At 41.0% G+C, this 27,235-nt stretch overlaps 1 protein-coding gene across 5 annotated transcripts in view; it reads right to left on the bottom strand.

Moving 5' to 3' along the window:
• Positions 1–27,235, bottom strand: part of tti1 (TELO2 interacting protein 1) — a 37,071-nt gene that overhangs the window by 4,466 nt on the left and 5,370 nt on the right. For 2 of the 5 annotated variants that reach the window (XM_074642954.1, XM_074642955.1), the window contains exons 5-15: positions 26,564–26,741; positions 26,067–26,359; positions 22,941–23,357; positions 21,375–21,534; positions 20,418–20,591; positions 20,073–20,224; positions 18,455–18,595; positions 16,767–16,971; positions 5,436–5,523; positions 2,918–3,203; positions 2,679–2,758 (exon numbers count right to left, since the gene is read on the bottom strand). In XM_074642954.1, coding sequence (XP_074499055.1) covers positions 2,984–3,203; positions 5,436–5,523; positions 16,767–16,971; positions 18,455–18,595; positions 20,073–20,224; positions 20,418–20,591; positions 21,375–21,534; positions 22,941–23,357; positions 26,067–26,359; positions 26,564–26,741 — 2,028 coding nt within the window. In that variant the 3' untranslated portion in view covers positions 2,679–2,758; positions 2,918–2,983. Of the gene's footprint in view, positions 1–2,678; positions 3,204–5,435; positions 5,524–16,766; positions 16,972–18,454; positions 18,596–20,072; positions 20,225–20,417; positions 20,592–21,374; positions 21,535–22,940; positions 23,358–26,066; positions 26,360–26,563; positions 26,742–27,235 lie in introns of all 5 variants that reach the window. The other 3 variants (XM_074642952.1, XM_074642953.1, XM_074642956.1) reach the window with 2 other exon arrangements.

Below are 27,235 nucleotides of genomic sequence, written 5' to 3'. Positions count from 1 at the left end.
CGCGCTCCTGTTATTGCACCCGATTCAACTGTTATCAGGCCATTAAATATGCGTTATCAGTCGCTATAAGCACCATAGATGTGGGTCATTAGGGGCCTACTACGTTGTAATAGTGAAACTTAAAAGCAACAGGTTCTAACATGTTTAACTGAATGAAATGTCACCTTTTGAACACAAACAAAAAGGCTTCTTTAGGTTTAGGCAAAAAACCTACAACTTCTTTAGGTTTATGCAACAAAACAGGTTTTTGGCAATAAAACTACATCTTATTTAGGTTTAGGGAAAAAAAACACGGTTAAGTTTAGGGAAAATCATTGTGTTTTGGGTTAAAATAACTACGAACACAAACCAAACTACACATTGTTGGTTTCACACGGGACACAAACTCCGGTCTCCGGTCCTCCGGGTGATACCCCGTGTTTTGTGTCCCATCCATCGTCCCCGAACTCCGCCCCTCATGGAGTTTCACACTGTCTATACTACAGCGCCTCACTTCCGCTTCTGAGCCTGTCATAATTACCACTGTCACTAGAGGTCGCTATCCTGTTCTTTTGTACCTTCTTTCGGTGATCTACCATGTGAATAGATGATAAAACATACTAGTGGTAGTACTAGTAGTAGCCCCTATTGACCCACATCTATGGGGCTTATAGCGACTGATAACGCCTATTTAATAGGCTGACAACAGTGTAATCGGCTGCTTATTGCTAACGGTCCCTGTAGACTGGGAGGGTGCTTTATTGGACGGATCAGTGGAGTGATCAGTGGGATTGTTTTTTTTTTTTCAACGAGTAACTTTGATTTGATGTTTTGTAAAGAAGAGATCACTGTTAAAAAAAAAGAGGGAAAATGTACATTTCTTCTAGAATGTTTGGTCTCACACTAAGTGTATGGCTTTATCAAATGAAATAAATTGTATATGAAACAACAGTGAATCTATGGTCATTTTCTTATTGATTCAGAGACGTGGAAAGGTAAAAGCCACAACAAGCTAAGATTTCATTTAGACCCTCCTGGACAGTCACTACACATTTATATCTAAAGGGTTATTGTGGGTGTTTGTAGCTTTTGGCCCCTGCTCTGTGTGTGTGTGTGTCTGTCCGTGTGCATTAAGCAGAAACAGTATTAGGCAGTTGCCTGTGTGTAATAGGTGCTGCCAAAGCCCCGTTCCTATTGCTGCTGATGACTAATGGTGCTATTGTCAGCACTGGCAGCAGGATAAATAGCAACAGCACAGTATGAGATAAAGAGGCACTGTGCCGCGCTCACTAGCATTAAGCCAGGCCAGCTAAATACAAAACACGTGCCGGTCTCGTTTCACACCAGAAGGCTCATACATTCATTATGGAGCGATGAGGTGGGGAGGCTCCGAGTTCTAACATCACTGAGGTGATGTGATAACGGAGGGGGCTTCCTGTTTCCTTCATTTAAAACATCCCAAGCGCCCTGTAGGGCTCTGAGTGATAACAGGTACAATGATAGATTGGCCACTATCCCCGTCATGAGGCGTTCAATTCCCCCCATAGTTACACAACCTGGTGGACTCCGTTCCCTTCAAGCGGACACATCTTCTGCCGACAGCATATGTGATGTGGGTGTCAGGCTAGCACAGAGGTTAGTGAGGGCATCCCCTACTGGGGCAGAGTTCTTCCATACGTTGTATAGCTACTAGGGCTGTCAATTGATATTTAATCACGATTAATGGCATGATTGTCCATTGCCCAATGTCAGCTGGGATCGGCTCGGTCGTGGCCATTTTCAAAGGGATCCCTTGACCTCTGACCTCAAGATATGTTAATGTAAATGGGTTCTATGGGTACCCACGAGTCTCCCCTTTACAGACATGCCCACTTTATGATAATCACATGCAGTTTAGGGCAAGTCATAGTCAAGTCAGCACACTGACACACTGACAGCTGTTGTTGCCTGTTGGGCTGCAGTTTGCCATGTTATGATTTGAGCATATTGTTTTATGCTAAATGCAGAACCTGTGAGGGTTTCTGGACAATATTGGTCATTGTTTCGTGTTGTTAATTGATTTCCAATAATAAATATATACATACATTTGTATAAAGCAGCATATTTGCCCACTCCAATGTTGATAAGAGAATTAAATACTCGACAAATCTCCCTTTAAGGTAAGTTAATGTATAGAAGTCCCATGTGTTCTACATGTGAACTACTCTGAAACTACAGGTTGAATAATTCGAACCAGCGAGGTAGTTCCAAGTAGGAATCGGGTATTTCTTAATAATAACGATATCAACACGTAAACGCAAATTCGTTTTAATGCCACTAATTTCTTAAACGCATTAACGCAACTTTGTGATTTTTAGGTTGTAGCGGGCTCAGTTTTAAAGCTAGAGTGAAGATACCGATATCATTTGAAACTATATCGCTTGTCGTGGAGGAGGCTAAATAACGCTTCAAACGTACGCTAAATTTTGGCGAGGAAAATGGCCATTTTCAAAGGGATCCATTTATCTGGGTCACCAACAGCCCAGTTAATCTGTATAAAAAGTCCAATGTGTTCTACATGTGAACTACTCTGAACCTACAGGTTGAATAATTCAAAACCAGCGAGGTAGTCCCGAGTAGGAATCAGGTATTTCTTAAGAAAATAAAGAAATAAAAGGAACAGCAAACATAACATTTGCATAAAGTATATATATACTCACATGAAATGAGAAACAGCAACACTGTGACAGCATGTCTCCTAATGTAGAAGACCTGTCAGAGGTGTTCCTGGTGTCTCTACCTGCAGCAGTAGAGTGAACAGCAGGAGAGATGCTTCATTGATATTTTCCCTTTGTACCTCGTTGCTTATCAGAGCCGTGTAGAGCATGAAGGTTATCACAGCCGTATCGGATGGCTGTTTTTTTGGCACAATTGTCAGATTTTCTTTCAGTACACTGACTTGTTGGAGTTCGTGGTTCAATAAGCCGTCCATGTGGGGGGATGAGTCAATCATGAGTCTAGCTCATTAGCTGACCGGCTGATCGGCTGTATCAGCGACGGAGCCAAACTCCTCCCTCAGCAGTTTCAGCACGTTGTCCGAGTACTCGTCTCTCGGTCGACCCATTCCACTCAGCAGTACGGGCTGGAGGTCGGGGTGGGGCGGGATGTAGGGGGACGGGCAGTGCAGCTCATTTAGAGTAAACCAGAAGGTATCCGGATCCACCTGGATTAAGTGTTGGAAAACGCTGCAGAGAGGAATGAGAGATTCACAGGGAGAGGATTAGCTCCGGGCTATATTTTGCTACGGTGCATATATGGGATGGAAAAACACCTTCCTGTAATCCAAAGTGACAGACTGAGTAAAAAATCGTGGGTTCACTGGCTTCAGTGCACAGTCCTACACACCTACGACTATATCATTACCTCAACACCGCCTTTTTCCTTCAGGTTGTTTTTATTCCCTCCTCCACCATGGAAAGTAATAGGGCTGGGACGATACACCTATCTCCCAATTTGATGCTATCACGATACTTGGGTGTGATTTTTAAGTATTAATATTACAAATTATTGCAATTTTTGTTAACTTACTTAACACTAGACCATGGGAAAAAGTGGAATCATACACTATAGGGACTTTTACTTTGGAAAATACCTAAATTGATTCAGTAAAAATGTTTGATTTTCAGCATGTATGTAGTCAGAGATGTCCTGAAGTCAAATATATCAGTCATTGTCAGGAATTATTTATTAAATTTTTTCCCAGCAATCCAAAAATCAAAGAATAAAGACATTTCCCTCACAAATTAGTGGTATTTTCTTTTTAATTTATAAGGGACATGTAATGTTTTATACTTCTGGTGAATATAATCCAATCAATCTTATTTCCATATATGTATTTTGTATATACAGTTCCCTTTGTTAACACCTTATTTTGAAAGACAGCTAGAGAGAGAGAAGTTCAAACCTCGGCTCCTCTCTCACCTCCACACAGCTGACCAATCACATGAAGTGTCGGATAGTCGGTTTGGGATTGGACACAGCCCTTCCTAACCTGATGTCAGCAAAGTGTGGGGCGAGGGGGTTACTGACGCTTTTGACTATCTTTAAAGCAGCTCTGATGGAGAATACTGGGCCCTTAAATATAGTTAATAAAGTTGATTTAAAGCTGTTTTGCAGATGACAACAGGCTCATGTTTACCAACCAGGGCCCCATCTCCCAAAAGCATCTCAAGGTTAAGATGATCTTAAAATCCATCTTAACCGAGGACACTCTTAGAAATGATTGCCCATCTTCTCTTTTCTTTTTATTTATAGTGCGTATATTCCACAAGCTGCTTTTTTTTTTGTACAATAGATCCAATACAGAAATGATGACAGATTGACATTCCTAATAGATGACCTGCATATTCATGAAGCCCACAGGAACGGCCAGTGCTTCATTGTAGGTTTAATACGAGCTGCCTCGAGCAGCAGGTAAATCAATCTGTTTACTTTCCTAAGCTGACCTCCACCCAGTAATATGAATTATAAAAGGGCACCACATTAGGCTTTGTTTTCATACTGAACAGAATAAAACATTTCTTTGTGTCCTTCACAACACTCACGCTTTGTGATGTATGCATTTTAAATATACAGCACAGCTTACGGACACTTAAATATGCAAAGTCACTTTAAAGTGTATTCAGCTTAATATTCAGCACCACGGACAGCCAGCGTCAAGAAGCTCATTACAGCGTGTGCGTGCACTCGCACTTTGTTATATCAAAGAAACTCAGCTGTATCTTAAGTAGAGCTGAGAGCATAAGCTGATTTATCGATTAGTCAATCATCAGAAAATTAATTGACGACATGGTTGATCATTTTTCAAGCAGAAGTGCCACACATTCTCTATTCCAGCTTCTTTTCCTTATCTCATGTGATAGGTCATTGAATATCACGGAGTTTGGGACTGTCAGACAAAGAAGATATCACCTAGGGCTTTAGGAAATAGATAAGTTTCACTATCTTGCAACATTTTACAGACCAAATGATCAATCGAGAAAAGAATTGGCAGATTAATCGATAGTGAAACTAATAAGTAGTTGGAGCAGCACCCTCACAGACTTAACATAGTGTCATATCACAGTATGACTGAGGGGCCCACCAGTCCACAAGTCTGGGGGATTGACATTTGGATTCAGCCAGAAGATTTTGCTGTTATATCGCATGCGCACGTAGGAAGACGCAATACCCTTTGCGCCACGGGTTTTCCGATATTCTGCTGTTCGACAGTTGGTGGCGGTAATGCGGAAATCGTGGAATATTAAAAAATGCTGCGGGATTTAAAATATCCAAAAAGCATCAGCTTTATTTCCTTCATCATAAAATTGAGGATGCAAATTTATTAGGATATCATATAGCGAACCTTTAAATGTAGTGAAGTAAAAAGTACAATATGTAGCATGAAATGGAAGGACTTGTCTTGGATAAGGACTCACCTTATGCCGGCATCTTGCAGTCTGATTGGTTGTCTACAGCTCAGGTAGGGCAGGCACGCCTCACAAACAGCATCCAGGTCCGCTTCACCTGAGAAAACCAAACACGGGACCTTTACTACATTTCATCCTCCGTATTGTCTTTTAGAATCCAATTGTGAAATACATACGTATTTATTAGCCTTGGCAGAAACAAAATATTTACATGATATTAAATACATAAATGAAGAATTTCAATCATGTGGTTATTGTCAAAACACATGATGTATTTAGATTAGGGCTGTCAAAGTTTAAGTGATAATAACGCGGTAACGCAAATTCATTTTAACGCCACTAATTTCTTTAACACATTAACAGAATCAATCTTTCGGCGGTTATAGTGGGCTCAGTTTTAAAGCTAGAGTAAACATACTGGCATCATATGAAACTAGAAAACCTAAGGAATCCATTGTCATACTAGCTTGTCCTGAAGGAGGCCAAATAATGCTGCAAACCTACACTAAATTTTGGTGAGGAAAAGTAGGCATGGCCATTTTCAAAGGGGTCCCTTGACCTCTGACCTCAAGATATGTGAATGAAATGGGTTCTATGGGTACCCACGAGTCTCCCCTTTACAGACATGCCCACTTTATGATGATCACATGCAGTTTGGGGCAAGTCATAGTCAAGTCAGCACACTGACACACTGACAGCTGTTGTTGCCTGTTGGGCTGCAGTTTGCCATGTTATGATCAGAGCTTATTTTTTATGCTAAATGCAGTACCTGTGAAGGTTTCTGGACAATATTTGTCATTTTTGGGGGTTGTTAATTGATTTCCAGGTATAAATATATACATACATTTGCAAAAAGCAAACATATTTGTCCACTCCCATGTTGATAAGAGTATTAAATACTTGATGCGCAATTAATTTGCGATTAATCACGATTAACTATGGACAATCGTGAGATTAATTACGGTGACATATTTTATTCAATTGACGGCCCTAGTTTAGATCAAGCAGAAGCAGAATGCTCATAGCTCTTTTTGAGCTAACAGAAAAGAAGCAGCCAATATCAACATCAACCTTATACTGTATATCGTTTCCTAAAATCCACGTGATCAAAACCTCAAGATGTAATCACAGTTCCCGGCATACTGTGCAGCTTGGTAAGATGGTTAAATTGGAAAGGGAGGAGGAAGAGGAGGAGAAGAAGATGAAAGAAGGGGGGGGGGGGGGAGAAGTAGAATATGCCTGGACTTTACCTTTTCTAACTCCTAATGAGCTGAGAGAAACTGCTGAGATGGCTGAGGAAAGATTTCACAGCAGGCTGCTTCCACATCTCTGGATTTCACACATCCACTCTTCCCCCTTTGAGGAGTGGATGTGTGTGAAAACAGCTACCTTTTCCTCTATCCTTCCCTTCATCTTTTTTTTCTTCTTGCAGTTATATGTACACTGCCCCACCTGCCTTCATTCTCTATCCCTCCATTCTTTATCTGTACCTTTCATAACCTTGCCAGCTCCTGCTCCCTCCATCCACTTGACTTCTTTCCACTCTTTCATCTCCTCTTCCTATCTCTCTCTCTCTCTCTCTCTCTCTCTCCATCCTTCCCAGCAGACATTTAGCAGTTCCCTAAGCTGCAAACTGGGCTGCCTTTCAAGCCTCATTTCAAAACATGTCTCTCTCCCTCTCTGCTTACTCTGTTTGCCAATTCAACCCACATTCGGCTTGAACCGGGCCTGCTCGCTGTGTGTCAAGAATAAAAGCAGCAGTGCACATTTCAGTTAAATGCGATTATTTAGCAACCCGCTTTTATCCCTTTTCTGCCTCCACTTCTGGTGCTGCACTCATAGCCTGTAGTCTTTTGTGGAATCAAGGTGCTTGGAGGGGAAGGCAGAGAAGTGAGAAATACTAAAGAGGAGAGGGCCAGGTGCTGTTAGATCTCGTGGTAAATGAATAACCGGGCGGAATTGGAGCTGAAGCTAGGACTGCGGCTGAAACGCATTATTTGCTTCAGTCAATCTGTGTTTCTGTCTTTCTCTCTCTGTGACTGAGGCTCGGTAATTGGCTTGCTGCAGGCGTCCCAGAGGTAAGCTGTAGCCAAATCGGTATTCACATGAGTAAGGCTGCAGCCGCTGACTGTTTCTCTCCTGCTCTTTCACATTCTCTCCTTCTCCAAACTCTGAATCTCTCCCCTTCTGATATGAAGGAGGACGGCGTCAAGTGGCAGTGAGAAAAAAAACACGCACAAGGTTTCTTGTGAATGTGACAGAAAATACTTATTTTTTTACTTGATTACATTCCAGGCATATGAGGGCTGTAACTAAAACATTTGAAGTGAGGAAGTAGTGTTGCAGCAGTTGTCTATTTGTAGTCTCTAGCGATCATGCAATGGATGGAGGTTGCTTTTCCACTATTTAAAGCTGCACTGTACAAGGCAACCTCTTTATGTACGATACACCAGGTCTATCTGCCAAAATCATCAAATGCAGTTGCCAGAGTAGAGGAAAAATCACTCAATGATCAATCTTGAAGGTTTTCAACTTTGGCCCGAGTTAAATTTTGCCATCATGATAAGACACAAGACAGCATGTAAGTACACAGACAGTGTATTTATTAAATCAGCCAATCCTGTGGCAACACCTCTGCATAAAAGTGTGCAGACTTGGTGAAGAGGTTCAGTTAAATGGATGGTAAATGGATTTCCGACCACTCAAAGCACTTCACACTACATGTCAGCATTCACACAAACATTCACACGCCGATGGCAGAGGCTGCCATGCAAGTTGCCAACCTGCCCATCAGGATCTAATCTAAATACTCATTCACACACCGATGGCATGGCCAACAGGAGCAATTCGGGGTTCAGTATCTTGCCCAAGGACACTTGGACATGTGGACTGGAGGAGCTGTAGTTCAAACCTCCGACATTTCGATTGGTGGACAACAAGCTCTACCTCTCAGCCACAGCCATCCATAGATCGATGCACACTTCATCTCAAGATGGTTCCACCAACATAACAGTGAATTCAGTGTGACCCAATGGCTTTCACAGTCACCAGATCTCAATCCAACGGTGTGCTGCAGGAATGAGTCCTAAAACCCAGAAGTTAGCATTTTTGCACTTCCGGTTCCTTCATCTCAAAGTCAATGGATTTTTTTGGAATGGGTTTTTGGTTAGATGCCTGAAATAAGGTCTGTGGTTAACACAAGCTGAAGAGATTGTCACGTTTCATTCCACGACATAAAATACCGCCAATTATCATCACACTTGTGAATTTTGAAGCCTTTTCTCGTCTTAAAAAGGCAGTTGCTAACAAGAGGCTAAATATGACTACAAAATGTCATCACACTGAACACTAGCCCGCATTTAGCTTACTGGTGGTGACGTGAAATAATGTGATCGCAGTGTGGTTCGTTTATAGCCTAACGTTAGCTTTTACTTCCGGCGATTGCTTTTACGCTTCAAAAATCATAGAAGTGGTGTTTATTTGTGGAGATTATCTTACTGAACAAAATGTGTAAGTACCATAGACGTTTGTTTGCCACAGAGCTTATTTTCTGCAATAATCCAAAAGCCAACAGAAACATCCCGTTGGCTTTTTGTCGAGGGAACCAAGGCGATGTTAACTTCCTGGTTGGCCTATAAAAATATGTCATCCCTGCAGCACCTTTGGGATGTGGTGGAACGGGAGATTCGCAGCATGAATGTGTAGCTGACAAATCTGCAACAAGTGTGTGAGGCTGATCTCAAAAGGAAAGATTCCAGCACCTTGTGGAATCCATGCCATGAAGAATCCAGGCTGTTCTGGTGAGAAAAGGGGGGTCCTACCCAATATTAGAAAGCTGTACCAAATAAAAGTGTCCACTGAGTGTATTTTAGTACACGCACAATAAAGCACAGTGGCCCACCCGGACTAAACACAAGTAGCCAACCCACTGTGACAACAGCCATTGTGGCCATTCCTCAAGCCATGCAGCTTGCGTGGCTAAAGAACAATCAGCAGCTCCTCTAACATGTTTAGTGGCACTAACACACAAAATGCAGCCAACTACCAGCACATGACACTAGCATGTCATAAAAAAAAAGAACATCTCACATGCCAAATGCTAAACATCAAGCACACATGACAGCTAAATCTGCAAAAGATTTCATGTTTAAACCAACGGTTGGACCTATGATTGAAAGTTTACCTTAACAGATGATGAAGAAAGCAATGTTACAACCTGTAATCGTCTGACTCCTTGTGTTTTCAGCCCTGTCAGACATTTTAGCGATGTCAGCGTCTTCCCAGACCTCAGCAAATACTTGGGTACAAGTATAATGTTCTCATAAGCGAGACAAATGACGGCCAAAACTACAAAAATAGGTGCCAAGTTGTGATGAAGCGTAATTATCCTTTAATAAGAAAATAAAAGCTACTGGCCTATTGTTGTCTCCACTCAAATCAGCTCATGGTTTCTACAGTATAATCAACCAAACTATCAGTAAGCCAAATGTAAAGCAATGACCAAACCTTGTAGGCCCAATGCATATAGTTTCCTGTAGCAGTTTTCATTACAAGAAGGAAAACAGTGCTAGTTCGTCTGAGAACTCTGCTACATTAAATGCATTAAAGGGGAACTAAGCCCATTTTTAAAAATTCATACATGTTATTCGTATAGTCTAAGACAGTCCAAAAAATATTAGTAAACATGAACATCGCTCTCCCAAATCCAGAAACTAGAGTGCTAAATTTTGTTTGTAAAATTTGTGATGTCATAGGGTATAATGTCTGGAGAAACTCCGTAGACAATGAATTGGGAGAGATGTTCTCGATGACACTGAGAGAACCCAGGGGAATGTTCTGAGTGTATGGGTACATATTTTTGTTTTACAACTGACAAAACTACAATAGAATAAAGCTCATTTGGATATAAAAAAGAACAAACATTTTGTGGGTCCACAAAATCAGTCTCCCGTTCATTGTCTATGGAGCAGCTCAACGCTTTATACCCAATGACATGGCAAGTTTGAGTTTTAGCACTCAAGTTTTTGGATTTGGAAGAGATTTGTTCATATTTACTAATATTTGTTGGACTTTCCTAGACCATAGAAATGACATGTATGAATTTTGAAAATGGGTGTAGTACCCCTTTAAATCATATGGGAAACTTGTTGCAGACATGGGTGGTTAAGATGGACCAAAACCAAACCATACCCTGGCTGGTGCACATTTTCATTCCTATAATCACACTTGCTTTAAAGGCGACATTTCATGAAAAACTCCCTTTTTCAGTGCCTTCACAAAAGGTGCACCATATCAGAGCAGACTTGGCTTTTTCGGGAGGTGGGCTTAAAGAGACAGGCGCTAAAACGGAGCGTTTCAGACAGAGGGTGAATACAGGTATATTAATACAGACAGTATGAGAAAAATAATTATGTTTTTGAACATTAAAGCATGTAAACATGTTCTAGTAGAAACCCTAAAGTACAAGTATGAACCTGAAAATGAGCATGATATGTCCCCTTTAAAATAAAAACAAAAATCGAAACAGAACAGTAAAGTAAGACAGAAAGTTATGCGGGGAGGTTATAGCTACATCATAACTGCTAAGTTAGTAACTTCATTGTGGAAATATGTTAATTTTCATGATGGATTATAGTATAAAACACCGTTTAATAAGCAATAATGTGGAGCTAGACACACATTAAGGTGCAGAGAAACTGTGTGACTCTCGTAAAGATTACAAGATGTCGGATAAACCAGAAATTACTACATAGGTCGAGTATGATGAGGGACAGACGGAGGAAGGGCATTCTAACATTCTTGTCGGTGCACCAAACACCGCTAGAGGAAGAATATAAAGATGGATAAAAATATTGAGGAATTTCTCAAAAAGGTCCTATAACCAACAAGTACATTTACTGACTTCTTTTCAAAATAGTTCATGAGAATATAAAGAAACTTTGGGGCACAAAATCTTCCAGTGAATGTTTTACAAAGTTATCTGTGGTCGATTACACTAACTAATACATCACTTTCAGTTAATGGACTGTGGTAATTTGTCCTGATGAGACTTTACCACACAACTAATTAACCCATTAAACAGACGTAATTTGAAGTTTTTTCATTAGGGCTTGACTGTTGACAAGGCAGAACGAAACTTCACACAGTGAGAAGTAATCACAGTGACAGAGCCACGCACGCATTCTTTATTTTTTAGGGTTGTCAAAGTTATCATGATAATAACGCATTAATGCAAATTAGTTTTAACGCCACTAATTTCTTGAACGCATTAATGCAACTTGCATTTTTAAAGTTGTAGTGGGCTCAGTTTTAAAGCTAGAGTAAAGACACTGACATCATGTGAAACTAGAAAAACTAAGGAATCCATCGGTAGCAACCATGTCATACTAGCTTATCTCGAAGGAGGCTAGATAACGCTCATAGTTAGGATAAAGTTTGGCGAGGAAAGACTGGTATGACCATTTTCAAAGGGGTCCCTTGACCTCTGACCTCAAGATATGTGTATGAATATGGGTTCTATGGGTACCCACGAGTCTCCCCTTTACAGATATGCCCACTTTATCATACAGTTTGGGGCAAGTCATAGTCAAGTCAGCACACTGACACACTGACAGCTGTTGTTGCCTGTTGGGCTGCAGTTTGCCATGTTATGATTTGAGCATATTTTTTATGCTAAAGGCAGTACCTGTGAGGGTTTCTGGACAATATTTGTCATTGTTTTATGTTGTTAATTGATTTTGAGTAATAAACATATACATACATTTGCATAAAGCAGCATATTTGCCCACTCCCATGTTGATAAGAGTATTAAATAAGTGACAAATCTCCTTTAAGGGACATTTTGAAAAGATAAAAAATGTGCAATTAATATGCGATTAACTATGGACAATCATGTGATTAAATATTTTAATCGGTTGACAGCCCTAATATTTTTGCTTTGGAAGTTACTGTAGGAGAACACTGACTTACAGGTAAGACCGGCAAAACTCACATCACAGTTTAAGGTTTACTGTTCCATTATCATATATTTTGCTGTTTTTTTCTCTTTGTTTGTTTTACACTTTGTGGTGAATGGTGGAAGTTAAGTAAAAAACATTTTGCCTCTCAAAAATATAGAGAACATTTTTTCAGTCAAGATTGGTTTTATCCTGATTTTGTTTGCAATACTGTGTTAATATCAAAGCGAGAAGCCAGTATGGCATATCCAACCAAACTGTGAGCTGAATGTATCATTACACCTCTAATGGTGTAGCTGTGGCTGCAGAGCTAGCTTTATTTTTTGGGAACCTGGGAGACAAAAACAGGCGGCAAACAAGGGTATCAACACCAACACCCAGAGCTGCTGCTTTCACCGAGCTGACAGACACTGAAGGGGTGTTATATGAGCTGATGGAATATTGTTCCATGAGAAGAGGTCAACCTAATGGGTTACTATACATGTAGGCTACTGTATGAATGTGACTACATGTACTTTTTCTGATGGAAAGGTAAGTGCTATAACATCAAAAGCAGGTGGGTTTGTTAGAAATGGCTTTCTCTGTAATGAATATAATCCGGGCTGTGTAACAAATATATCGTTCTCATTGTAGACTTGTGGAAAACACTTTTACAATTTGATATTATCATTATGTAAGAACAATCCAGAGGCACCCAAAGAAAAACATAAGCTGAGTTAGTGTTGTTTTAAAACACGTTGCAGAATGTATAAGTGGTGGTGGTTGGCAGTTTTAAAAAGGGGGGAGCAATGCAGCTGGGTATCGTTTAAAAAATTACAAAACCAGGACAAATACCAGTACCTTTAAAGTGATACCAATACCAATAGAGAACTTAATGTGATACCGTATTTTGGCTGGACCACAGAGGGTCAGCCCTACAAACGCAATAGTTTGTCACTGAGTGACTAACTGATGAAGTCACACGATTGGTCCGCCGAGTGTTGGAGTTTCCTCATTGGCCGTTGCTCTTTCAAAATGAAAAGGCGGGAACAGTCCTTTGTTTACGTTTTCGGGGGGGGGGGTGTCAGCGGTTCCACTCACCGGTGCGATCTCAACCTTTTGCAAATGAGCCCGTCCAGCGTGACGTTTCGGCTCACAAAACTTTGACCAAACTGTCAAACTAGGCGATCTAGTTCTAAAATGAAATGAGATTCAGCAGTGGCGTAGCCTATTTCTCACTTAAAATGTTTTCAGAAGTAGATTTTGGTGGATTGTTTAGACGGAATAACAGAAAGTTTACGAGCAGGCCGCCATGTTGTTTACTGTTTGAAACGGCGAGTAGAAAACCAGGGACCAATCAGGTACATTTCACGATAGGGTACGTCACCGTATGAATGGCCAGATGAGTGGAGCAGCGCGTCATCATGTCCACGCTGGACCTGGTGGACACGTACTGCTGGACCACTGACTATTTGTGTAACAATGTAGCCATAAAATTGTGATGACCGTACACGGTCCAGTCATGTACTTGGTTTGGACCAAGTCTTGTTGGTTTCTACTTCATTTGATACCCATCACTTGGAGAAGTCTTATGACCATGTCCTCTGGGGAGCCTCGTGGCAGGGTACTGCGGGAGAGTATGGGGTAGAGAGTCCATATTCTTGGCACAAAATTAAATATATTGTCAGTGGGTGTCCGGCCAGGATTATCCCTTGTCACCGATTCTGTTTGTGATTATCATGGACAGGATCTCAAGGCGCAGCCCCCAGGAGGAGCTTTCACATTTTTTGTTGTTGTTTTTTAACTAAGAATAAGTCTTAAATTGAAACACCTGTGGCAAGCCTGGCATGTTGCCATGGTTATACAATGTTTTAGGTAAGTGTACGTACTTAGAACAGCGATTTTTAAACTAATATTCTTTATTTGTCTTAAATTTGTACCAGTGCCAAAGAGGAACGTGCCACTTGATCTGAAGTCAAACAGCGTATGTCACATGTTCTCTATTATTGGAGACGGGTACAGATGGCGTCTCTGCTGGTGCACTCTGCTGGCTTTTCTCACCTTTTCTTCGCACCTCACTTAGAAACTCAAGAAGTGAAAGCACCGACACCGACTGAAGAGCACTGAGTGAGAGTGGCTGGAGTGCAAAAGTGTACTGCCGCCAATTCAGCCTGCCCAGGTGAGCATTTATTCCAGATTGTTTTTATTGTCTGTGCCACCCCATAAAATCATAAAATCTAATTCTTACTCAGATTTTTGCTCTTTTTTTTCAACCAGAATTATAGCCATTTTGAAAAAAGCCCTATGAACCTGCTGTATTAAACCTCTATGTACTGATTTATCACTGCTACAACCCCACCAACCACTTCTTGCATCTTCACTGTCCTTGAGTAGTACAAGTGATTGTGATTACCACTTGATGAATGAAAAGACCATATTCCCTGTCATTTTTTATCACTGATTGCAACCACCACTTCTTACTGTAGATGAGCATGTTATTTTCATTACAAAGTTTGAAAAAAACATTCATCCACTCAAACCTGCACACATAAGTAAAGACACCCAAAATAGCGGTGAAAAGACGTCCCACGGAGCATTAAGATGCTCTTAGTCCCACTGTAAGTACTGTGTTTCCTCTCAAGTATTCAGCAGTGTTGGAAAATTGGAGCAACCTGAACTCAGTATGACTGTGACACGGACGTCAGTGCTTAATGAACATAATGATGGATGAAAAATTAGACAAGCAGCTCATAATTATATCATTGGTAACACACTGGCACTGAGCCCCCCGGGCCACTTTGGATGAACATTTTCAGATAGAATACTGAAGCTACGCCAAGCACAAAACCACACCACAAAAAACAACAAAAAAAAAAACATTACATTTTCGAGTTAAATAATTAAATGTCCTCCTTTCCTGTGGCGTCTTGATTTGCTGATTGCTGCGCAGATTTAACAGTGTTTCTTGCTTGATTGTGGTGAAATGGAGCTTGAGGGGGAACAGTTGCTTGCAGCAGTTGTCGAGAGTGCAGCTAAGGATTCAGCGGCATCCTGTTCGCTCAGTTATGTTCAAACGTCTTTAAAAATGTGTTGAATTCAAGCACTGCCACGGCCTGAAGGCTTTTTTGTCACGAAATTCCACCGAGTATTGTGTGATTTTTTTGTATGAGTGGAAATGGCATGTGTAATTGTTGTAATGCATGGGATGTCCTGGGATGTTGGCTGTATACTATCAACAAAGGAAAGATAATAAAACAATACTGATTTAACAAGTGTATGTGTCTGTCTGGAGTGTGTCTGTCGTGAAAACCACAGCCTCGTCCCAAATACAAGTTATCCCAATCACATTTTAAAATGCAACACTGGATCATGACTTCAAATTGAGATACACTAACTGCTGCTGTGGTACCCCTGTCTGGTTTTCATTGTTACACGAGACTGCCATCTGGTGGTAGCACGAGTCACTGTGTCCTGTGAGTGTTTGTGCCAGCATCATTGACAGAGTCTTGGAAATGAGGTGGCACTATTGGCTGGATGCAGAAAAGCTTTAACGTCCACCCGTTCCAATAAAAGGTCAGCAAAACTAAGCTACATTTTAAAGGGACTAACCTGTGCATAAAACAGAAATGTATAAACAACTAGAATGGCACTCGGAGAGCGCAGACCTCCGGCCCCCCCCTCCGTTCAGCTTGTGCCTTCATTCACGTGTATTTTTTTTTTATGTTGAGATCAGCTGTACATAGCGGAGCATCGTAAAACACTTCATTCAAACTGGACAGAAACAAAATAAAACTCACCTAAACCACCGTCTTTACTCTTTCCAACAATCACCAAGTGCACTTTGGTCAAACTCTACTGTAATTTCACAGAGTTTAATGTGAAAAAATGCAGATTCTACAGTTGTTACCCCCCTCCCCCCCACCTTCCGCGCTCTCTCTCTGAAGGAAAGAGGCAGGGTCATGCGTCATCATCGCGTCATCAGTTACACTGCGCATGTGTTATACCTTGAGGTCTTAATGTTCTGGCTGATTGGAATGCTTAAAAAAATTCCTAAATCCGGATCATGATCCGGATCGCCACCAAAATCTAATGGATTGTTCATTGTGCCACACCCCACAAAAAATGTCATTCAGATCCATAGCGGACTTTTGGAGTAATCTTCTAAATGGACAAACCAACGCCAGTGAAAACATAACCCCCGTCTTTTGTTACACATTGTGCTTTTAAGAAAGTGGCCATATCAGGGCTAAGATTAACCATGATCAAGTGTTCTATGTCCACTTCTGACCTGGTATGATCATTGTTATACTATAGATCATACCATGTATAATCATACAGGGTGATACTGTATGTTGTGTCTTAGGAAACCTGTGTGTTTGTGTGTTCTGTGTTTCTATTCACTTACCGAGGTCCAGCCTCTGGCACAGTGAGCCCAGCCCCTCCAGCACAGCCAGCTGCAGCTTGTAGGCCAGCGTGTGCGTGTAGACAGGTCCGGCCTTGGCGCTGATCGGAGCCTGCCGCACCAGCGAGGAGCTCAGCTTGGGCAGAACCTCTTTAGACACCCTCCTCCTCAGGAAGTCACCACAGGTTTCACCCAGCGTACACAGAACCTGGCACAGAGACACAGCATGTAAAGTATGTACGCAGCAAGCTGACGACCATAGCACAGTTTGACAGCAGCAGTGATGAGTGACTAAATGACAATTTACAAACCAGTTATGTCGGATTTTGTCAATTCATCAGGGAAAATATGAATGAAAGGTACAAAAATAGACAGGTTTTGACAAGAAGACTAATTCCCAGTGACGGGAGAATCAATTGACACCTGTACTTTGAGAAATGATCACAAACAAGTGTGATCTTCATTCATCAGGGAACAAGGTAGAGGGCCACTTTCATCTTCTGTGATTCTCTGAAATAATTTGAAAAGACAGCTCTGGGGAAGACAACCCGCAAACAATTTGATGATTTTCCTGTCTTGTTAGTTTGAAAAAAATGTTTCACAGAATTACAAACAATGAAATACGCTGCCAAAAGTAGCCATCATAGCTATTTCATAATGAACTAAGACTATACTTGAAACCACAACTTTTGATTGATTCAATATGGGCACATTTCAATATATACTGTATGTTATTTTAATTTAGTCAAAAATGTAATCAGATCTGTTCAGTTGCTGCACAGAATGTATATAGTAGGGCTGTCAATCGATTAAAATATTTAAGCGTGATTAATCGCAAATTAATCGAACATTTTTTTCAAAAAAGGGAGATTTGTTAAGTATTTAATCAACATGGGAGTGGGCAAATATGCTTGCTTTATGCAAATGTATGTATATATGTATTATTAGAAATCAATTAACAGCACAAAACAATGGAAAATATTGTCCAGAAACCCTCACAGGTACTGCATTTAGCATACAAAATATGCTCAAATCATAACATGGCAAACTGCAGCCCAACAGACAACAACAGCTGTCAGTGTGTCAGTGTGCTGACTTGACTATGACTTGCCCCAAACTGCATGTGATTATCATAAAGTGGGCATGTCTGTAAAGGGGAGACTCGTGGGTACCCATAGAACCCATTTAGATTCACATATCTTGAGGTCAGAGGTCAAGGGAACCCTTTGAAAATGGCCATGCCAGTTTTTCCTCGCCAAATTTAGCTTAAGTTTGGAGCATTATTCAACCTCCTTCACGACAAGCTAGTATGACATAGTTTGTACCGATGGATTCCTTAGGTTTACTAGTTAAATATGATACCAGTATCTTCACTCTACCTTTAAAACTGAGCCCGCTACAACTTAAAAATTGCAAGTTGCATTAATGCGTTGAAGAAATTATTGGCGTTAAACCTAATTTGCGTTAACCTGTTATCTTTGACACACCTAGTGCATATACATAATGTGCTAAAGATAATCTAATACAACATTAAACAGTTATCAAATAAACATTCAGTGTACTTTTCACATTATCAATCTACAGATGTTATTAAATGATCCACAGACACATTAACAATTTTCAGGAAAAGGCCATTTTAACACTTACTACCACGACTACAGTAAATGAAAAGACAGACTTGTTTTAATTACCCTGAAGGCTCTGAGGACTGCTAGAGGGTCGTCAGCTGTGAGTCTCTGTAGGAGGGCGGGCCAGCAGCGATGGGCCATAGGCAGCAATTCATTTTCCTTCTCACTCAGTACGCAGACACAAAGCTCCAGCACGTCCAATACCTGAGGACCAAGACATGCAGAACACCCGTTCATATACGTATCTACCTTTTGTATACAGAGTGTAACCACAACAACAACACATACATGTGTGGTGTATAGGTAGCTCCTGGGTAACGATGTTTACTTGTTTGTTTCAGCTCAGCTGTTCAGTGGGGTTATTTTCATTTCATTTCTGTTTAGTTTCTCAGTAGGAAGCGGTTGATTCATCCCTGATACATCTGAGTTTTTACGCTATGCTGGTGAAGGGGCTCTAGGGATGGCAATGACAGCCTGCCAGTCGGTCTAACACTTTAATCAAGATTGAAATATCTTAATCGCTGTTTGGATGGATCGCTAAGAAATCTGGTTCAGATATTAATGGCTCTGAGACAATAAAGCAAACGTTTTTCGGTGATCCTGTGACTCTTTCAACCCACATTCCCATCAGCCTCAGCTGCACTCTGTTCAGTGCATTAGCAAATGTTAGCACGCTAACACGCACATAAGATGGTGAACATACCTTGTAAAAAATCACCATGTCTGCATGTTGATATTAGCTCAGAGCACTACTCACAGAGCTGCTAACACGACTGTACTCTTCTCTTGTATAATGTCAGCTTGTTAGCTACCTATAAATATGCCGTCTCCTGGGTACCAAATCTGGAACTGGCAGCATAACGATGGATTTTGTCTACAGCTTCTATGGCTTAGAGCCAACAGTCAAGCATGAGATAGACGTTCAAGTTCATTGGTTATACTAATTTCCTGCAGTGTGAATTCCTTTGAGTTTTTAAAACTAAAAAAACACACAGAAAACCTATGCCTTGTTAAAGAATTTAAGTTATATTTTACAGGTAATAATAACTTTGTTAATGTGGTTTCTAGTGAGTCTTTTCTTTCTCAGTGCTCATTTGACAACCACATTAGCAAACTATGAATTGAGCTATGTATTATACCAAATAATCAGTTCAGTCAGATCTTCATGATCATATCATGTGTGGCTGGGAGATTTGTCACATCAATACAAAGCCATCAATGTAGAGACAAAACTAATTTCTTTGTCCAGTATCTATCTACGCATTTAAAGAGACAGTGTGTACGATTTTGTGGCATCTAGTGGTGTGGTTGCAGATTGCAACCAACTGAATACCATGTGCTCACTCCTCCCTTTCCAAGACTGCGATAACGTGAGCCGCCGAGCGCAAAACTGTTACCGGAGTTTTCTCTGGCGGAGCAACACGGCGGACTCCGTGAGGAGGACCCGCTCCCTATGTAGATATGAAGGGCTCGTTCTAAGCTAACGACACAATTCTTATTTTCAGGTGGTTATACACTAATGAAAACATAGTAATGAATATCATATTCCATTTCAGCTAATAGATCCCCAGAAATGTTACACGCTGTTCCTTTAAAAAGAATTCCTGTACAATGGTGAACAATCCTCACTGGGATTATTATCAACCAAACCGACGTTCCCCTTCAACACTACAGACAGTACCTTGAGTCGGAGCCTGAGACTTGGGTCCGAGAGCAGATGAATGCAGCGCTCCATAACATCTTTAGTGATGCTGAGGTGGGAGGGAAGCTCTGCTTTCACATCAGGGCCGCCAATATCTTCAACATCCTCACACTCTGTGGGAGGAGGGACTTCTGGAGAGAGAGTGATAATCAGAAGGATGATTTATCGATTTGGCAAATACCCAAGTCTTATATTTCATACTTTATTGTTATTCACGCTACTGATAAGTTCCATCTAATATAACTTCTACAACAACACCAAATCTATACTGCAAGGAAATATAATTTCCTGTTTTGTCCTCATGCAGACAGCATACTGTATTACCAAGGTCTTCAGTGTCGTCATCCTCCTCTATTCCAATGCCCTCGGCCAGCTCTTGCTGTTTGCGGTGATCCAGCAGGAACAGGCGGATGTCGAAGGCTTCTTCTTTGTGAAGGGAGGTCTGCTTGGGTCTGGCTGACTCAATGGTTCTACAACAACTGGAGGGAAACCACCTCGCTAAAGGAAAAACAACAAGAGTAATGCAAAAGTGGTAATACGCAAAAAAATTTCTTTGTTTTGTCTTGTACTTCTTCTCAGAAATCACCTGTAAATTATTCTTAAATGTTTTGACTAGGGCTGTCATTCGATTAATATATATAGTTAATCACGATTATTCGCAAATTAATCGCACATTTTTTATCTGTTCAAAATGTATCTTAAAGGGAGATTTATCAAGAATTTAATACTCTTATCAATATGGGAGTGTGCAAATATTCTTGCGTTATGCAAATGCATGTATATATTTATTATTGGAAATCAATGAACAACACAAAACAATGACAAATATTGTCAAAAAAAAACTCACAAGTACTGCATTTAGCATAAAAAATATGCTCAAATCATAACATGGCAAACTCAAACCCAACAGGCAATAACAGCTTGACAGGTGCTGACTTGACTATGACTTGCTCCAAACTGCATGTGATTATCATAAAGTGGGCATGTCTGTAAAGAGGAGACTCGTGGGTACCCATAGAACCCATTTTCATTCACATATCTTGAGGCCAGAGGTCAAGGGACCCCTTTGAAAATGGCCATGCCAGTTTTTCCTCACCAAAGTTAGTGTAAGTTTGGAGCGTTATTTAGTCTTTGATTTTAAGTGAATTGAATGCTAGAGTGTGGGATGGTATGGTTCAGTATGGCATGGGTATGGTAGAGTCACATATGCAATATAATTAATTGGTCCTTTATCTTTTTTTCACCCTCCCCACATGTGATAAATGAAATTTGAAATCTCACCCAGTGCCTTCAAGAGCGCGTGCAGCACGGAGCAGAAAAGAGCAGCCGTGTGGTCGTAGCTGAGATCAAGAGCCGTCAGCACATCCTGAACGATGTCCCCGACCAGAGGCAGCAGGCTGCAGTCAGAGTGGCTCAACATCACTGTCAACACCCGTGGAGCCTGGGCAATGAGACGGGAATATGAAGAAATACATATTCAGGGCGCAGCAGACACATTCACAGTATTCACCTGGATGATAAAACAGAGGTGTGGACTAGACATAGACTAGTCAAACTCGAGTCATGAATCTGATGAATTTAGGCTTGACCTAAAAAAATTAACTTTAATATCAATGACTTGTGGCCTCATGTGACTTAAGCCTGTTAGCTTTTACTTTAGAACTTGAAACACTAGTATAAGACTTGATCTCGACTTGGAACTTGGCTCTGGACCTTATAGTCTTTGCAAAACAATGTCCCATTTCTGAGTACCCCATGAATGTGTAAACTGCTACTGCTATTACTGTGGGTTCACTGTGTTTATTGTTAGAACCTATTATGCCACTTCATTTATTTGTAGTGCCGAACTGATTAGTCAATAATCAACATAAAATCATCATCAAGAATTCTGATACAGTAGTTGTTCGATTGTTTGGGGCGGCGTTGGCGCAGTGGTTAGAGCGAGTCATCCTTTAACCGCAAGGTTGGCGGTTTGATCCCCGACTCCTACCGCATGTCCAAGTGTCTTTGAGTGAAACACTGAACTAATGATCCTAATGCTTAGGATGGGTTAAATGCAGATGTCAAATTTAATGTAAGTACCTGTATGTATATGACAATTGTAATAAGTTTAATGTTTAAGTTATTTATCAAGCAAAGATTGTAAAAATATTCACTGTTTTGAAAATTTAATATTTTCTTGTTTTGGACTTTTGGTCGGACAAAACAAGCAATCTGAAGATGTCACCTTGGGCTCTGACAACTTACGATGGCATTTTTCCCCCCTATCTTTTACAGACATTTTATTGACAAAATGATTAAATCAAAAAATTGCCAACAGATGTATTGACAATGAAAATAATTGTTCATTGCCGCCCTATTCATTTGCGCAACCACATCTGCTGATGAAATGTCCAAATGTATTTTGATAAAACTATAAAATCCCGTTACATTTGTTACAATTTCTTGTTATATTTCCACTTTAACCCTCATCCTATCAGCCGTTGTATTTAACATACAAGGACCGCCGACTGGGGTCCTTGGGAACCCCAAGAATAAACTACTGTAAGAAACAACAATCATAGCAAAATAGTAGCTTATTTCTTCTCAAAATATTACTAGTTATGAAAACTAAAAAAAAGATTATTAATAGTTTGGGAAGTTAGAGTTGATTTTGCATATTGTGTAAAGTTAAAAGGGTGAAAACATCCTACAGCCTCAAATAACTGATTTCCTCTTCCTGCGCACACCACTTTCTTCCTCAAATTCTCCTATAAAATGCTGGCTCTGTTTCCTTAGTTCTTATTCTTCCTCCTTTTCTAGCGCTACTATGCGTTCTAACAACATGCCAAACTGTGTCAGTGTTACCTGTGGATGCTGGCTGAGCCTCTGCAGGTTGAGTGATATGTCGTTGAGCAGGTAGTCAGAGTTCTCATTGATCAGCTCCTTCAGGGAGGGGTAACCACAGGCCTTACTGATGTCCCACATAGAGCCCAGCGCTGCCTGGCTGACCAGCAGCGTCTCCTCCCCGGCTTTCTCCAGTACGGGGTACAGTGAAGTCATCAAAATGGGACGAAAGTCACGCCCCAGTGCCTGAGCAAAGCAGGCGATGCCCTCGAGTTGGATACACAGCTGCCAGATGTTGCTGTTGAGCTGGTGGATTGCGGAGGTCGACGATGTGGAAGACGGGGTGCCAAATGAAGAGGAAATCACTTGGAGAGAGTTTGCTTTAATGTTGCCGACATCACTGTTGGATATGGAGAGGAGTCTGGACGGGCTGAGCAGCTACAGAAACACAGAAGACCAATGTCATTATCTTGCATCATACAATTTTTCTTGTACAATTCAATAGTGATTTAGATTATAGACATAAAAAGGTCAATATAAAGATAATACGTTTATATAAGGGGACATTTTGTATGTATGAGGAGAAAATAACCAGTCCTGCACACTGTGGATTATGTTTACTTAAAGTGTTTCCGCGGGTAGGCCTTCATCAAGTAAGACTACTTTCAATGAATCTTTCCTGATGAAGGTCTACTGACTGAAACACAGATTCATGTCAATGCTGTTATGATAAAATAAAGTTCAGTTTAATTTGGCAAAAAAACATTATACAGGGTACCTTTAATTTTACACAAAAAAAATCAACATGGTACCTTTAATGTGACAAAACAAAAAAACTTTACAGGTGCCTTTAATTTGTCAAAAAAACTCTAAAGGATATCTTTGATTTTACATAAAAAAAATCTACAGGGTACCTGTGATTTGACAAAAAGAAAGTTTACAGGTTAGCTTTAATTTGGCAAAAAAAACCTCTATAGGGTACCTTTAATTTTACATAAATAATAATTGGTGCCTTGGTACCTTTTGATTAATTTGACTTGAGGGAGAAACCCACAGCATGTCTCTATAGTGGCCAAACCTTCCCTCTAACTAGTGTATATTTCTGTGTTTAGAATGCTTTTCATTCGGCGGTGTGCCTCTGGGCACATTTTAGCTGACAAAGAGAAACTGCAAGTTTATCTACAAACTAACACAATACTGCCAATGTTTTCAGGCCTCTGTTGGTTGGATGCACTGCAATATTTTTCTGTGCCTGTCAGCTCAATATAAGTTTAGAGCAGTTACTTGAACCCCTGGAACACTCTGCTCAGTCTGTTCAGGTATAAGAGCACACAGCGGTCAGTCCAAAGCCATATTGTGAGCGAAGTGTGGATATCTTTCTTTGTTTGGAGTGAAGTGATCTGACCATGATCAGAAAAAATGAGCTGATGATGATGCAATATTCATAGACCATAGAACAATCTATTGCCACATCAAATTTGAAACTTAAAACAACATTAAAGGAGTAGTTTGACATTTGGGGAAATGCACTTATTTGCTTTCTTGACGAGAGTTAGATGAGAAGATTGACACACCTCTCATGTCTCTACGCTAATTATATGAAGCTCGACAGAGCAGTCAGTTAGCTTAGCTTAGCATAAAGACTGGAAACAGGGGACAACCAAGCCCCCAGGAAGTGCGCCGGTCGACGATCCGGACTTTGGTAGTGGCCAAACGGCGGTACTGCAACTTCCGTGTCAGTCACGTGATGCTTTGGGCCCAAAAATACTTTTTCCTTTAGACTTACATTGGGAAAGAGATGTCTGTAACTCAGTGGATAATGTTTTTTGAGGTGAATCAACTTCCCATTACGAACACTCTAATAGCCCTTATTTAAAAAATTTTGTTTTTAAAGTTGTAAAACGCACCAATAGCTGAATCCAGAGTTATTTCTCTTCCTCCGTTCATGTGAGTGAGGCCCAGACCGAGGCTGGAGCGCAAGCCATGACGACGGCGTGACGTTGGGACCCCGTGACCGAGTCATGTGACCAAGCGGACGCTACTGCGCATCTCCCATTTGCTCAAGATCCGCCAAGATACGGGTACTTTTCCAGACGGAAGTCGAGCCATTTAGGCTTCATGCGCCATTGAGCAACTCTCATAGGAATGAACGGGGTCCCGCCTCCAACGCTGTATCCAGTTCTTTTAATACATCCATGGGGACAACAGCTAAACCTGGCTGTGTCTAAAAGTACAAACACCCACCTGAAGTGACTCCTGGACTTCGTGGAGCCTTGTCGTCACCGTGAGGTTGCCAGGCAACCAGCGGAGAGTCCAGGAAGTCACTTACATTTAGATTTTTGTATGGATTGAACAAAAGAAATATAAAGTGTTAACAGACCACATCCGCTTTGTCGGTTTGTTGAATGCCCTGACGAAGACCTACAGTGGTCGAAACCTGTTGGCTTTTTTTTAATGATTTAGCCGCTATAATACAGGCTTTTAAATATATTTCCTTCCTCGTTTGCCACTTGTTTTAATAGTTTGGAGTGCCTGGATTGCCTTCCTGCCTATCCTGATTTTTTCCCTGTTTTCCAAGAGCACTCGACACATTTGGTTTTACGGCTGAATGCACAGAACAACCAGTTATCGCTCTTTCAAAGTAAAATTCAGATTTAGGAGAAAATTAGAGATGCACCGATCCGACTTTTTCAGTCCCGATACAGTCCCGATACCGATAGCGATACCTGGGCTTTGAGTATCCGGTGATACGGAGGACCGATCTGATTAACAAGCTGTACGGCTCACTGTGTGGAAGTGACTGGGATCATTCTTTTATGTGTAAGGAAACATCAGGCTGGACTTAAACATTAATTTCCTAACAAATAAATATAGAGATACATTCACTGAATTGTTCGTTATTATTAAAATAATAAATCGTACACCAGCAACTTGGTAAAAAAAAAAGCAACAAATTGGTCGAAACTTAAACAGGAATTCAAATTCCAGTATATAATGCATATAGTACATAAACATAGAATTGAATTGAATTGAATAGATCGGCCCCATTGTCATGGATACTCAATCCAGCTATTTGAGTCAGTATCGGCCCAATATCCTATCCAGTACCGGCTAAGTTTACACAAAATAAACTTAAACTATCCTCACCTGCTGGTCCTGTCGGTCTCCATCTGTCTCCTCACTGACAGTGATCAAGTGCCAGTTGCTCAGACTGGTGTATTCCTCCATGACAGACACCACCGCCACTTTCAGGTCTTCCTGGGAGGCAGAGTTTCCCCGAACTTGACTCTTCAAACCCTGACCCTCTGTTGCCACGGCAATGCCTGCTGCACCCCTTACAAGCTCATTTAGCACCATGGCAGCCTGCTTTCTGTATGCGGAGGACTGCTGGTACAGATCCAGGAAGTGATCCGTCAGCAGGTAAATGTTGCCGTAGTAACCTAAAGATAGACAGAGGGAAAAGTTACTTGTCGTAGTTTTGGGAGGAAAGCCGTCAAACAAAATGTCAAATGTAAACCTTTTAAGCTAGTTCGTCATATTCCTTTTAAAAAAAGTTGACGCAGATGTAAAATACTGTTACGTATGCAGAGGGATAAGACATGTATCGTGTTATCCCTTACGTTCACATCAAACAGCACTCATACCTAATGTTCGACAGATCTCCATGAGCACAGAGAATATCTTCTCGTCTGTGAAGTAGAGGAAATGCTTCCTCTGTATGTGAGCGGTGTAGGAATCACGAGAGCCCGAGCTCGTCTCCATGGTAGCGGCGTAACTCCTTTCCTCCACAATGCGAACATCCATCACGTCCAGCTCCAGCACCTGTAAAGCCACACAGGAGGGTTTGTTGCGTTTTTAACAGTTTGTGATTTAAGATGAATTGTAACTTCCCTAGACTGTGGATTAAAGGACCAGTGTGTAACATCTCTGGGGGGATCTATTAGCAGAGATGGAATATAATATCCGTAACTGTGTTTTCATTCAAGTATAATCACCTGAAACTAAGAATCGTTGGGTTTTCGTTAGCTTAGAATGAGCCCTTCACATCTACATCTCTTCACGGAGTTCGCCATGTTTCTACAGTAGCCCAGATTGGACAAACCAAACACTGTCTCTAGAGAGAGCCTTTCACATTTTTACGTTACCTGAAGGCCACCGTAGTTCTCCGAAGCACTTGTGAAACTGCAGTAACGTGAGCCGCAGAGTGCTAAATCTTGGTACCGCCAGCTGCCGTCTGATTTCTGTTGCTCCTAAAGTAGTGTTATTATGGTTAAGTACGACAAGTAAGACAAGTCCTTGCACTCGGCGGCTCACGT

The sequence above is a fragment of the Sebastes fasciatus genome, chromosome 8, assembly GCF_043250625.1.
Source record: "Sebastes fasciatus isolate fSebFas1 chromosome 8, fSebFas1.pri, whole genome shotgun sequence".
Classification (NCBI taxonomy): Eukaryota; Metazoa; Chordata; class Actinopteri; order Perciformes; family Sebastidae; genus Sebastes; species Sebastes fasciatus.
The sequence above is the reverse complement of the archived record's forward strand: the minus strand, read 5'-3'. Positions and strand labels throughout refer to the sequence as shown.